A 15,621-nucleotide genomic window follows, 5' to 3' on the forward strand; every position below is an offset into this window, starting at 1 on the left:
GCCGAAGCTCGATCTGTTAGTGCGCATTTTGTGCTTCATGTGTCCATTATACGGATCGTATAATTATTGTTTTAATCGATTTCTGATCTATTAAGAATTGTTGTAATAATATTCCTTAACTTTCGTACCCCTTTGTCTTGATCGATCTTTAATTCTTTTCCATCCTCCTCCCCTTTACCACCGCGTTCAAACGCGATCTTCCTAGTTCGAAACTCGTTCGTGATAGCAAACGATTTTGTTTCAACTAATTTTCTCGGATTTTTAAATCAAAATAAATAATAAGAATAAGATCGCGCGGTAAAACAACGTCAACCGTAAATTTCTGATTCTTCTGCTTTTGTGTGGTGAGTACGCAAAATTTGTTATATTTCTATTCTTATTTTTTTTTTTGAATTATAATAAGTGATTTTTTTTAGATATAATAATAAGTAAAAAAAACAATAAAAAGGGATGAGAATATATGATAACATACTATTAGTTCGTTTGGTATTTTCTTTTCTTTTCTTTTTTACGAGTCTAATTAAATTTTCGAGTTTTTTTTATCAGTTTGTCTGTACCCACCTTATATCTAGAAGAGAAATAATCAAATGATGGCTTACCCTTTCCGTGTTACCACAAAGTAGAAAAGAATTTTCTTTATAATTTTTGTGTCTGATGGTGGTCTCTTTGATCCATTTTTAGATAATACAATGATCATTTCAAAATATATTACCATTTTTTAATTAACGTTTTTCTCGAGATTAATCATGTAACGTTTTGTAAATAATATCGTGTATTAAGTAAACCAAAAAGAAAAAAAAACAAAGTAAAAATTAAAAAACATAACTAATGTCTATAATAAGAAAGAAAACAAAGATAAAAAAGAATAAATCATTTTCATGAAACGCGTGTTAGATCGCATATGGTTCATTTGTACTCATAATTATGAAAGTGGTCTAAGTCATATATCTCTTGTTTCGAGATATTAAAGGATTACATTTGAATACTAAATGAATTCTATATAATATTGAAATAACAAACACTATCTAACGGTTCATTTTAGACAATATATCATGAAAATTACATTGAATTAATTTAATTTAAAATAATGTAATGTGAAATAACTGATAAACTAATTTTTTTTGTTCAGTTTAGACTTTAGATCACCTTCATAATTATGGGAACATTTATACTATAAAAAATGTATGTTTGTTTTATTCATTATTAAATTATTATCGGATTTATGATATTGTCTTCGGAGAAGATAGGCTAAGAGAAAAAAAACAAAATGAACGCTTCAACGTCATACTTCGTTCAAGTAATAATTATTAATGTATGATTGTTCTCGTACTACGATTAGATTCGATTGAATCGACCCGATAACATCGCCTACATTAGATATGAACTCGTAATGCAGTAATTAATCTCCCTTTTAATTCACATCGTTGATTCACCGACTTTGACGACGACGATGATCAATCGTTCGTTATTGATTATCTTATTTTTTTCCTTTTTTTTTTGTTGTTGTTCAATACCGATCACTTTTTCCAACGAGAGTCCGTCTTGTAAAAAAAGGGTCTTGTTTCTTAACTTTTTTAATTTTATTTTTTCATCGGCAACGATCATCGTCAGCAAGTAAATTGGATGATTTGGATTTCGAGATTAACCCATTGGACACTTTATTTTGTACAACAAAATTTTCTTACAAGTATACAACAACATTTTCTTTTCATTTATTCGATCATTTTTTTACGGACTCGTTTTAACATTAAAAAAAAATGAATGGGTCTTTTTTTGCCATTATCGGATTTAAATATTTCAGACGTTTCAATACGATGAGTACAAATTGAAAAGATTAAAAAAACTTTTCCCCTTTTTATCTAGGCAATTTTTAAACATTTATTTTAAGGTGGAACATATATATGAGCTTTAAAGTTAAACAAACAAAAAATATGACACTTTCGTTACGGTGATTCGAGTGAACGATATTGGGGATGAGTAAACAAAATGGGAATGAGAGAATAATAAAGTTTTTCTTTCTATCCGATCAATTTTTAAAACTTATCTTACTTATCAAAGCTAAAAAGGAAAAAAAAGCAACGATTCTTCTTCCGTTATAGGGTAGGAGGATGGGGTTAGGGGTCGAATGAACAAGTATAATAATCATAGAATTTTATTTTGATGTACCGTCGTTTGACCCTCTTCCCTGAAAGGTTCTTTAATAATAAAAAATGACAAGGATTATCACGTGGGTGTTCATTTATATTATAGATCATTTTGAGCAATGATTAAAAATGAAAGAGCAAAAAACATAAAATTCTTTTTTTGTTTTCTATATGTCTTATTTTTTCTTTTTTCTTTTTTTTTTTACGTTTTCCTATTGGCGTGAATGGAAAGAACATTATTATCTTTTATTATTGGATACAATAAATCTAAGCTTTCAAGAAAAAGGAAAATAAAAAAAAAAATCGGATTTTTTCCTATCATTCTTCTTACTCTCTCTCTCTCTCTCTCTCTCTCTCTCTCTCTCTCATCGGTTATGTTTATTCAATGTCTTGGGAATATTCACCCTCGTCTAAAGAAGATCATAATGTTACGTCAATGTTATTCCACAAATCTAAGGAAAATTTATCGAATAAGACCAACCAGATATTCTGGATTTTTTTCCTCGATAGGTTCAAATCTTCGGTGCTTTGCGCGAAGATGATGATTGAAAAGATTATACTTTTTTAGAATTTCAAATTTCTTTTTCATAATAAGACCTTTTTCCTCCATCGTCAATAAGAAAAATGGATTGTTCTGGTACCTTTTATAACCATCGCTTACTATCATTTTATTGACATAAGATCATTTAAACTAGAACTATCAAAATTAATCAAAATTATTTGGTTGAGAAGTAAAGCATGAGTTTCTATTATTTTTATTTGTTTTAAAATTAATAAACACTCGAATAAAGGTTTAATTAATTTAATTCTAGTGGTACACCACGAGATAACAAAAGACAATATAATTATTCTTGTGTACTTTGGTATAGAAAAATTAATTAAAAAAAAAGAAATGAAACAATACGTATTGATACACGAGGACGACAATAATTTCTTTCTATCCGAAATAATATACGAGGAATGAATAATACTTCGAAGATTATCTTCTCCGAATGAATTTTTCGATTAATTGATACAATCAAGCCTTTTTTTTAAATAGAAACCAACCGAATGTAATTACATTGCGGTTAATAGAAGAACGTTATATAAATTTCACAGAAACGTATTTAACACAATCCTATAGATAATATCTTATTTTCTTATTGGTGTTAACCGAAAAGTGGATGCTTTACGAATGTTATGACTGGGCTTTTATCAGGTATTGGTAGGAATTAAATGGTGCTGCAGTAATAAACCATCACTCTGGTTGGTCTTAAATGCGAGGCACTTAACAATTTTATTGTCTCGTTAACTCTGAGGTAGAAGTGAGTACTGAATTTCAAAGATAATCTCTTTTTAACTTCCTTTTATTTCTTTCTCTTTCTGTCTTTTTTCGTATGACAGGACACACATCGCTTAACGATATGCACTTTACGATCAAACGCATATCCGATTGACTCGATCATATAAGGAATAAAATTAATCGATAAATAAATAAAAAAGCCCCCCCCCCGATTAAACCGTTAATATCCAAGCTGACCCTCTGTCCTCCTGACCTTTTCTCAATAAAAAGAAAAAAAAAAAAGAAAGAAAGAAAAATCAAGCTTGTGCCAATGATAAAGGATCGTTAATGATGATGATGATGATGATGATTATCATGCACACACATATTCCTTTACGGGTCCTGACGTTTACCATATGACATCATAATGACGATTAGAAGAATATAAGATTAACTTGGCAGCCATTATATTATATCATGCACAAAGTTAATCCAATCAAGCCTTACAATAAGCTATCCCGAACGGGAAATTGATAGTAATCCTCACATATCTGTGTACATGTGTATGTGTGCGTATGTGCGTGGCCTAAATCTGATATTAAATTATAACTATTGAAAAATGTGTCTTAACGATTGTGAATAAAAACATTTTTTTATTATAATATATTATTATTATTATAAAAATGCATTTTTTTTCTATTTTCGAAGATTAAAGAAAAAGGAAAAAGAATTATCAAAAGAACGTCACTATTATTATTATTATTATTATTATATTTCGTTCTCTCTTTTATCGCCTTATTCGTCTTTGTTCTATCATTTTTTTTCTTTATAATTTTTTTTGTCTTTCTTAATATTTGTTTTATTTTCTTAATACACCTACAACCAGAGTCGATCGATCACTTGACGTTCCTTTGTGTGAGGAATTTTTTTTCTCAAGCGCAAGCATTTTGGATGGAAAAACCGCATTTTTACCTAGACCATCTAGTTAGCTTATATATAACCTTCGAGTCCCTACTTGAAATAAGGTACATAGCCGAAGATGGTTTATCTTTAAAATTCCTGGTTAATTTGAAGGTCCGGACAAGATCACTCGCGTAAGCTAATAGATACCCTTCGGATCGATTTTAAAGGGCAGAGACCTTCGTCATAGTGTCACCTTCGTTTCTCGTTACAACGAGAACAATGTGCATATGTAAATATTTCTTCCCCTTTCTCCCCTTCCTTTCTATTTCTCCTCTTTTTCTTTCACTTTACGTAAATCAATGTATATATATATGTGTTTATTGTGTAAGTATATGTACGTGTATATGAATTCAAATCATGCACGTGAAATTACTATAAGATGTGTACAGTTTCCTCGTAGTTCTCTTTCGGTAGGCATCTTAGCATCTCGAAACTAAGAATTTCGTATGTCGATAAACAGTACCTAAAGTTTTCACGATATAGATAGAAAAGAAGGGAAAAGGGATAAAATCGATCGATATATCTCGAAGATTGTCGAAAGGGAAAATTCATTTGTGCTCCGTCGGTCGTGTATCGTTTGGTCTTGAACCATCATCAACATCAAAACCTTTTCTCGTCTCGAAGAAAAACCTTATAAAGGTATGGATATATTAGTACGTTCGAAGAATGTTAGTTAGTTAGTCTTGGAGTTATATGTTGTATATATATATTTATGTGTGTATGTGTGTATGTGTGTATGTGTATTCATTCTAACGTTAACATCACAAAAAGGCAAAAGATTATTTTTACTTTCATTTCAATGTAGTTATTACACTCACGACAAACAAGTTTGCCTAGAGAAAATAAAAAGAAAAAACATATTTCAAACGTAATTCTTTTTAGGATTTATTAATGTAGCTGCTGCAGTTTGTAGAACGTTGGTTAAGCAAGAGACGATGCGTAGGTAATGCACGAATTCGTTTCTATGTTATAAAAGAAAAGAAAAAAAGAAGCTCGAAAAATAGAGTACAACTAAATAAGTTATATTTTTTTTTTTTTATTAATTCTTTACTTTTCTCCAGAGGGAGATTTTGCCAACGTACGGTGTTTTGTCGGTTTCGCGTATTATAATGAGAATATATAAAATAAGACTGTTCTTTTAATCATAAAACTAAATTATAATAGAATAGTGATATACCTTGTAAAATGTTCTTGATAAAGAGATTCATTAAAATTATAATTATTTAATATAAAATACACCACACAAAAGGAGAAAACATAAATAACGAAAATTGATAGGATCGATAAGCAAATGTATTTATTTATTATGCTTGGTTCGTAATCATTATTTAATAAAACAAGACCATATTTATCGAGTTGAAATATCATGTAAACCAACAAAAAGTGATCGATTTTTTGTTGTTGTTATCAGATACAACAAATACGATCGTAATTTTGGACAAAATGAAAAAAACATATACGAAAGATTTACAATTAATAGTAGAAAAAGAATAATCATGATAGAGTCATTAAATCATAATTCGTTCGCATAACTTTTGAATTATTCTGAACAGCAACTGAGATATATTATAGAAACGCAATCCAAAGTAGAAATGGCAAGAGTTAAGCAGCACGTGCGTTGGTTCATTCATTCATTGGCCCGGTAGTATCTGTAAGGGACTCGTAAATACGGCATGATTCAAATGAAACTTCCGGCTTTGTTTATATCGTCCGATGTCAATTCGCTTTGCATACTTACTTTAGATGCTCCATTTAGAGTCAATCGTCGGTTCTTCTCCTATATCCATATGTATCTCAATGCCTTCAATGGACTTTAATTACTTTCCGCGAACGACAACCTGTCATACGTGAGTCCAATCCTACGTCACTGTACCTCTCTCTCTCTCTCTCTCTCTCTCTCTCTAACGGATAAAATACATTGATTGGTAAAAATTAGACTAAATTACTAAATTATTTTCTTTCATAATCTATTATATACCACATTTAAAAATAAGTGAGTAATATCTTCGATAATAGAACGCGGATACGGTTTGTACATAATCGGTGAATAATTTTTCATCTTATTTTTTGGTTTTTTTTTTAAAAATATAATATTTATTTAGTATATACTTAAAATTGAAAATTACATTGTCAAAAATTGTTTTTTAATATATTAGAGTGAACCATAAGTTCGCGTACATTTATTGTATTGTTTCAGTTCAGTCTAATTTTGTTGAAGTCAATAAAAATTTACACTTTTATATTATGCAAGTGAAATATTAATTTAAAAATGCACGAAATTTTAATATAATTTAATGGCAAATTATAATAGCATCGTTAAACATATACATTACGATTGCACACATTAAATAATATATTGAATTTAATTTTGTAATCGTAGATGTATTTAAGAATGGAGTAGAATAAAATTACAATACAATTTGAACTCAGTCAAGTGTTTTGTTTTTCTCTTATCATTTGTAGTACGTTTAACGATATAAAGATATCAATTAATGTCAAGAGTTAATAATATCAATAAGTGAAATTCATATTTTGCAATTTACCTACATGTAACTTAAAATAATCGATAAAACGATGAAGGCAAAAACGAAAACGGCAAGAAGTCAATTTTTTACGTAAGAGAAATATTCAAAAGTAGGATTCGATAGAATGTATTCTCCGATGTTCTAGAGGAAATTGAATCTATCGCATTTACTTTTACTACTATTGCTAGTGTTATTATTATTATTATTATTATTTTGTTTTATTTTATCGTCGTGTCATTTCGTCGAATATAGGTGGTGTTTGTGGTGTCGGTGTATATATATACATGGAATTCACTTCGGATCAAGAAAATTGTTTTTAAACCATGGATATGTCGCACATTTATTCACGTTCGCGGTAAACCATTCTGTTTCTCGTTAAAATCTTTGTTTAACCGCACGTATTTTATCCATAGATGATCTCAATGCACATCTGAGGGATATATGCAAGTTTTGATCTACAATGGTTGCATAAAATCAAACGAAATAAAGAATTTTATATGAATTTCATACGTTGATTTTATGACAAATTTTTTTTTGAATGACAAATTGGAAAATTAAAAAAGAAAATTTTAATGAAAGGAAAACTTTATTATCATATATATTTATTATGTGTACATATGTATATGAGTGTTATGTACAATATTCATCATCGAAGGTTATATTTGAAAATCGATTAAAAAAGAACAAAAAATCACGCGATAAAGAACCTTTATCATTTTTTATCTAATTATTCATTATCATTGGGATTCTAATCATCCCGATTGGCTTTCAAATAAATTTTCTACATTCTTTATTCAAAAACATAGCGACATTACTTGGCTTTGATAAAACCGATTTGAATGATCAGACTAATCTATCTAAACTCTAAATGAAGAATTGATGGAACATTAATCGAACGTATTGATTATCATTTCGAAATATAACATAGACAACAGTTACAAATGGTATTCCATTATTCGTTCTTAAACCGATTTATTTTATACGTAAATTATAAAATCCCTCGAGGGCATTTTATAATAATCTTTTAGTGTCCTTTAATAAATCAATAAGTTACTGGCTTCTCTCTTTTATATCCAGTTATTTCCTTTGGTAATGGAATTATTGAAGAAGTGATCGAAACTGACTGTGAGAAGAAGAAAAATACAACTATAAGTAAGTAAGTAAGTAAGTAAGTAAGTAAGTAAGTAAGTCTGAGATAGATATTTAAATGGAAAGATTGTAGAACCTAATACATAGCTATAGTATTGTCGTAAGGATTTGAAAAGCATTGGTTATAACGTCTAATCATCTAACGTAAGTGAATCAAATTGAAAATTCTCTTCTATCTCTATATATCTATTCTGTATCTCGGTCTCGTCTAATACGTCATTGAGAATGGCCAGGTTACTATGCTTGCATGATTATTCGGCCGAATGAGTATTTCCATGTCCCGGTAACATCACTTGACCTGATCGGCTATCTCGACCATAACTTGGTTGATTAATTCACATGCGTTAAAGCTCGCGCTTCCATCTTCAATTCTTGTTTCTCCTCCTTTCTCTTTCATTTATTCTTTATTTTTACTTTTTTCTTTTTGTATCGATTTACATATTATATTTTTTATACGATCGGACATTAAATTTTCTTAACAACACAATTTTCCGCGTTCAATTTTATTATTAATTTATGTGATAATTATAATTATAAATATATGTATATGTTTCATTTTTATTAATATTTTAAATCATTATCAAATTTCATTATTATTTGCATTCAATCAAATATACAAAACAAAATATACAAAACAAAATATACATTTTGTTTAAATAACTATTATTCCATCGGTTATATTATTATATAAATAAATATACATAAACGTATTATTTTCGATATGGAACATCCATTTTTTTTTTTAATCATTTAACGAAAATTGTATGGACATAATGGCGAACAAAATTATGGTTAAAGTAACGTAAAAGAAACACAATAAATGAATTTACCGATAAACGAATATTTTTTTTGCTCTCTTAATCATTTTATTTCGTTGTTGAAACTTTTTCGAAGTGCATAAAGAATTAAAAAACAAAAAAAAGTTATTAAATAATATTCCATTTTCTAACAAGTAGAAGATGGTTAAAGAGGACTGTCACGAGGGTACATTAGTTCCATTAAGTGAGCAAGGACGAACTATATTTATCGGACGCTAACACACGTATAATACTAACTTGTCTCGTTCCTCGGATTTTCTTTCTCCATTTTTACGATACAAGAGAGCCTCTTGTTCCTCTATTTCTTTTTTTTTTTTCTCTTTTACCTTCTCGGCTTGTCGAGCTTTATATTTCAACACTGCTCACTACTCATGAGAGACCGAAAATTACGTTCACTAGACTTCTCTGTTCATATCTATGGAACATCATTATCATAGCTGTTCATTTTTAATGCAACAGTCTCGACTATGATGGAAAATGGAAAAGCAAATGAAATATTAAAAGCGTTGAGGCGCAACAAGTAGGACGTGCATTGTATATGTATAAGGGAATATGTCAATAACTGATCGTACGTTGATAATAAAGCAAATTTAATTTGTTATTTAACGTCAAATCAGACTTACCTACATATATATATATATAATTAGTGAGAATTGGTGTGGTAATCTACATAAGTAGATATACATTACGTTTTTGTTCGTGATCCGGATTTCTCTATACTCACATTTATACGAACGCGTATGTTTGTGTGTACGTATATATACTTGGAATATGTTGAATAGAAGAAGTCGTCCATTAGGAAGCTTCACGATCTGCTGTTGAGAACAACGTCGTGTGCAAGAACAGGAGAGAACTTGGCAGTTATAATATAAGAAAAACCTGATTCTCAAAGCTAGCGAGCCAAATTTTCAATTCAAAATGGCTGCTGTCTTTTGCCATTCCACGTTGGTTGTTAACTCGTAAAATACCGATTTATTTCGTGTTTAATCGTAAAATTTCGTCTATGGTAAAATAGTAAAATGAAGGATAGATATCCTTATCGATTTTATATAATCTTGTATGGTATATATTATACATACGTTATATGCCATAAGCACGTACAAGAAGATCAACGTTGCTTTGTCTTCTTTTAACGTAGCGAACGATTCGTCGGAATAAAAAAAAAAACAAAAGAAAAAGAAAAAGAAACGAAGAAAAGAGAAGAAAGTAGAAAATCTCGTCAAAAGAGTAATCCACTTGTCTAAAAATTTTATAGCTTATGCGTTTATGTTGATATCTTTAATGGCTTCGAGATCGACTTGTATAAATCATGTTATATTTTATGACCTGTGACGGGGAGGGGATGGGGTGGTTAACGTTTCGCATTTCAAATCTTCACGCCTGTAATTTTACTCATACAATGGTACTCCTCGAGATTTTATTTCTAGATTTTTATTTTTCTCACCTCTACCTTCTTTATATATATATATATATATATATGTGTAAATACATTAATTCTGTATATTATTCGGTATAATATTATATAAGCAAAATGTATATAATCTTCAAGAAAAATGTGTTTTTTTATGAATATATATCAAATCTTACTTTTCATATTGGACATCTCCGTCAACGTTGATATAAAATTCATATAAAGTTCTTTTCTGTTATTATTATTGAAAAAAAAAAACAATTCAGAGAATCTTCCAACGTACCATCATCATCATCATCTTGAAGTATACCATTCGCCATGAAGAATAATCAATACCGTTTATCTAATCGTGCTTATTTATGAATAATCGATAAAAACGAGAACGATGACTCGAGCGTTGAAGGAAACCATTCAGATTTTTGGCCCTATAAAAATGTAAATAATTATTCATGATTTTATACATAATTTTAAAGTTATGCGTTACCTCGAAGTTTAATAATGATTATACAAAAAAAAGGAAACAAGGAAAAATACTTTGAACAGGTAGTTTTGAAAGATGAGATTATGACTAATGTTACTTAAAATGTTATGTATTGTTATTTGATAAAAAACATCTCGTTTAATTTAAAGATGAATATTATAAGCATATTCTCGTGACAAAACAATGAAAAATATGGCGATAATTATCGTGCTATGACGCATTTGGAATATCTCATCAAATAATTTTCTCATTCTTAGAAAATACTTACGAATTTGACTAATACCGTTAAAAATAGTGATACACCTGCGTCAGATTTGCGTCATTAACGAGATACGAATCTTTTATCAAACCGGATGGCATAACTCCATACATTATTATATAAATCATTGTCATCATTATCAAGACAACAGTATTCACACTTTCGTTCGAACATTGAAAATTGAAATACGTGTAAGAAGTTTCATTATTCTACCTCATTGATCATAATTATTTCAAATAAAAATTATCGTTATCTTATATAAAGAAAAAAAAATTTCGGTAGAATAATTATCGACCAAATGTATCGAATAAGCGCTATACATATGAAAAAAAAAAGAAAACAAAATTGAAATATGAAAAAAAAAACCGACAAAATCGCGACACACACAATTGTAATATAATTTAATTTCTCTATTACGTTGTGTGCGCAGGTTAAAAAGCAAAAACACCCAGTTGTTTGCAAGATGCCTCTATCGGAATTTCGCAAGAAGAAGCTGCTTTACGTCTTCAACGCCTTTTTCGGTGAGTAAACTCTGACAGTTGGTTATGGCACCGGCACAATCGAACATAGTACCCTTGAGAATTCTCTCGACTCATCGAAAGACACGTTTTACTCTTATAGTCTTTCCTTCTTCCTTTATCTCTCTTTTTCTTTCTCATTCCCTTTTATATATTAACTTCAGAAACGTACGGCCGAAATAACAAACGGTTCGATGGACCATCTCTCTCTCCCACTCTCTCTTTCTCACTCTTTCAACGAGTACTTTGATATTAAACGAGATATATCGTCGTTTCCTTCCTTCACGAGCACATCCTTACATTTTCTAAATGATTCTATTTCATTCGACCTCATCTCACTCACTTTTTCTCACCCTGGATAATCTTTAACGAGCAAGGACCAAGTCTTCTACATCGAAAGAAAACGTTAAAAGACTGATATGTGTGAGAGAGAGAGAAAAAAAAAGGAAGATGATAATAAAAAAGCAAGATGAAGAAGTAAAGATGGGTTTCTCCCTTCTATTCTAGGGTATGGGAACGGGGGTGGGAAACTGTTTTACAGCCCTATGCGAATCTCTCGAGGCTCTTTTCGGTTCTCTGAAAGTGGAATCAAGGCTATAGAGAGAGAGAGGGAGAGAGAGAGAGAGAAGGGTGTTTTGTACGGCACCTACTAGGTGTTCGCTGAGATAGAGAGCACCCGCCTATTTATGGTATCAACCAGGAGGAGATAAACAATGGACGCGTTGGGTCTGGATAAGAGGGTCGCCTTGCCATGATAGAATTATTTCTGCGAATGTATATACCTAACCTATACATGTTAACACTAAAGAGTGAGAGTGAGACACACACACACATAAAGAGTATAGCTGTGTAATCCTTCTTTCTCTGGGTCTTTATTTGTGTGTATGTTATACTATATATATATATGCATGTGTGTGTGTGTATTCGAAGCTTCTACGTATCTTTATTAACGTTTACCTCTATACACGTAAGAATATGTGTATATGTTTATACGTTAGGGCACGAAAGGGAGAAGCACGATATTACAGCGATACTAACTAAGACACATATATATATATATATATACACACACACATTTTCTCGTATATGAATCATGGAGGTCACAGGCGTGTACACGCCTGATAGATCTCGTTAGTCCCTCACTTTCTTCGCCTCTTTGACCGTCGCGATTGGCCGCTAAACATATCCTACGATCGTTCTCCATCATCGATACACATTATTCCAGCATGGCCGATGTTGCAACAAGGGATTACTCGTCCTGGACACACGGTTTATACTTTATTTTACTTTTTTTTCTCTCCTTTATTTCTTTCTAGATTATTTTTTTCCTCATTGAATCGCGACCGTAATCAAAGAGTCAGTGGAAAATTCACGATGGGACCACGAACTCGATAACGATTCATCGACGAAGATCAATCTGATCAGCTATACTTTTCTCTCACTCTCTCTCTCTCTCTCTCATTCTCTTTCCCCACTCTTTCTTTCTCTTTCCCTCTCTCTCTATCTATCTATCTATCTATCTATCTATCTATCTATCTATCTATCTATCTATCTGTCTATCTATTTATCTTTATTGAAACGAAACTTGATTCATAATCTGGCACGTCCTCTGTGAAGTATATTTAAAAATTGGATGCCAATTCTGGTACCAATTACACTTGACTATTATAATACACAAATAAAGTGTATAATAAAAAAGTTTTCGAGACAAAGATAACTTTATATATAAAATATTATATAAGAATTGACTCTAATTAATTAAAAAGTATAGAATTATAACGAGCTATGACAGCAATATTGTTTTTTTTTTTTTTTTACGGTTAGTATATATTGATATAATTTTTCCTTTTTGTTTTTCATTGTTAAATAATACTTGCATTAAGTATTAGGTCACCAATGCATATCGTACATTCGGTATTTATCTGCTGCTTATGATAATTACTACATTCGAATTCAACTATAATGGAGTATCGTTATTGTTTGTTTTTTGTGTTTTTTGTTTCATTTTGATAATTAATCACTGAACTAACGACTTTAAAAATTTTTAATAAAAATGACAAAAAAAATTGATTAAACAGTTAAGTAAAGTTTACTCGATTTATACAATATATCAATCAATCTGATGATCGAAAAAATTCAACACATCCTATGTTTTTTTATATCGAAGAAAGGTAATTAATTCGAACGTTACAAATATATCAACGATGGATATAGAGACCTTGAAATCATTTTTAGTCATAGAATTTCCTTTAGCGATTTACTAACACAAGACTGGTGTTATGTTGCAGATGTTAACCAGAGCGGTGCCATCGATAAGAAAGATTTCGATCTGGCTGTACAGGTATGATTTATTCTATGACGTTAACAAACCGTATAATGTTTAAAAAAAAAAAAAAAAAAAAAAAGAAAAGCATGATCATGTAAAAAATCCGTGTATTTCTATCTCTCACCGTAATTCCCATATATATTAATTACAATCCTTGACTAATGTTACACAATCTTTTTAATTTTTTTTTAGCGGATCTGCAATTCCAGACATTGGAGTGCCGATAATCCGAAAACAACGCAGACGAAGGATACCTTGTTGAAAATATGGGAAGGCTTGCAACAACGAGCCGATTCTGATCAAGATGGACAAGTAACAATAATAACAACAAATATATATACAAATAAATGATTGAAAATAAAAATTGAAACTAAATCTTATATAATTTTTATAGATCAGCCGAGACGAGTGGTATTCTATGTGGGAAGATTACGCTAAGGATCCAGCTAACGCACATGATTGGCAACAAACGTACATGAAATTTATGTTCGATCTTGAGGATTCCTCCGGTATGTTAATTATTATTACTCGCTTAATTTAATATAAAACAACAACAAAGACAACGACAACAACAATATCTAAATACAAAAATAAAAAGGAAACAAGAGACAAAACGGTGATAGGAAAAAGATAACCCCAGACTTACAATTAATCCCACTCGATAGCTTCTCGGAAAAAGCCCTTTTTTTTCCCCCGAGCCCTTACATCGAGAGTATTCTATTTAAAGATTTTCGAAGTACATTTTATCCCCCTTATAATGAACTTTAACAGGTGACGGATCAATCGATGAGAACGAGTTTAGCAACGTTTGTCACAGTCATGGCGTACAGGAGACTGAGGCTCGTGATGCTTTCAAAAAAATGGGGGTGGTAAGTAGTGAGAAATTCATGAATAAAAGATCCCTGTATAAAAAGGGAAATAAAGACTATTTATAAATTAAATATTGGCTAAGATATTTTTTATAATATATTATCTTCCTTTTTTTTTTTTATTTCTCACAGGGTAAAGAAGTAACACGGGACAAGTTCTATGAGCTTTGGAAACAATACTTCACCTCTGACGATCCCAACGCACCTGGAAACTTTATATTCGGAAAGACCTCGTTCTAACCGTCCTTTCGCTTCGGATTCTTACACGACATTTATTATTATTATTATTATTATTATTATCTTTTCGTTATCAGCACGTCGAAATATGTACGCTATCGTTAATTAATTGAGTAATTAATTGTCTTTTTAATACGCGATATGACTCGCGTAGTACATAAATCTGGTTTAAAATTTCTTTTTTCTCTTTTTTATTCTCTATCTCTCTGTTTCTTTCTCTTTTTCTTATATTCTTTTTGTTTTTCTTTTTCTTTTAGATTGCATAGAGCTGAAAGATATCTCTTATATGAGAAGAAGGATGGTAATGAGGAAAAAAAGAAAAAAAAAATTATGATATCATAATAATTGTTAATATCTCGTTGTTTAATTGGTAATAATCGTTGATAACGCTATTAATCGCCGTTAACACCGAAACTAAATATTGCGTAATGTTCTATAACGTGTTGTTGTAAATTTAGTTAAAACGATTTCGATTCTATGCGAATCGTTCTGTGTAATGTCGTAAAACCAAAACGTATTAAGAGTTTTAATAGTTTCTATATGTTTGAATAAACTCATTTAATTCAACGAATATTTTGATTGTATCGTTAATCATTTTTCATTAATTAATAATTAATATATAAGCTGGTAATTATGATAATGAAATTAGTCAAAAGAAAA

At 30.3% G+C, this 15,621-nt stretch overlaps 1 protein-coding gene across 2 annotated transcripts; it reads left to right on the forward strand.

The window, feature by feature from the left end:
- On the forward strand, window positions 1-15,532 carry LOC106793722 (calexcitin-2). 2 transcript variants are annotated; one of them, XR_001382456.1, is made up of 8 exons: window positions 1-344; window positions 11,442-11,532; window positions 13,818-13,870; window positions 14,048-14,167; window positions 14,250-14,364; window positions 14,627-14,724; window positions 14,857-15,051; window positions 15,219-15,532. XR_001382456.1 is itself a non-coding variant. In XM_014760883.1 (7 exons), the coding sequence occupies exons 2-7, from the start codon at window positions 11,475-11,477 to the stop codon at window positions 14,962-14,964; spliced, it is 552 nt and encodes a 183-aa protein (XP_014616369.1). In that variant the 5' UTR covers window positions 1-344; window positions 11,442-11,474; the 3' UTR covers window positions 14,965-15,532. The 2 variants fall into 2 exon arrangements, 1 of the variants encoding a protein (XP_014616369.1); XM_014760883.1 differs by having other exon boundaries at window positions 14,857-15,532.
- Window positions 15,533-15,621: the final 89 nt, after the last annotated feature.

This window comes from Polistes canadensis, unplaced genomic scaffold, assembly GCF_001313835.1.
Source record: "Polistes canadensis isolate GaletaPanama2010 unplaced genomic scaffold, ASM131383v1 scaffold_17, whole genome shotgun sequence".
Taxonomy (NCBI): Eukaryota; Metazoa; Arthropoda; class Insecta; order Hymenoptera; family Vespidae; genus Polistes; species Polistes canadensis.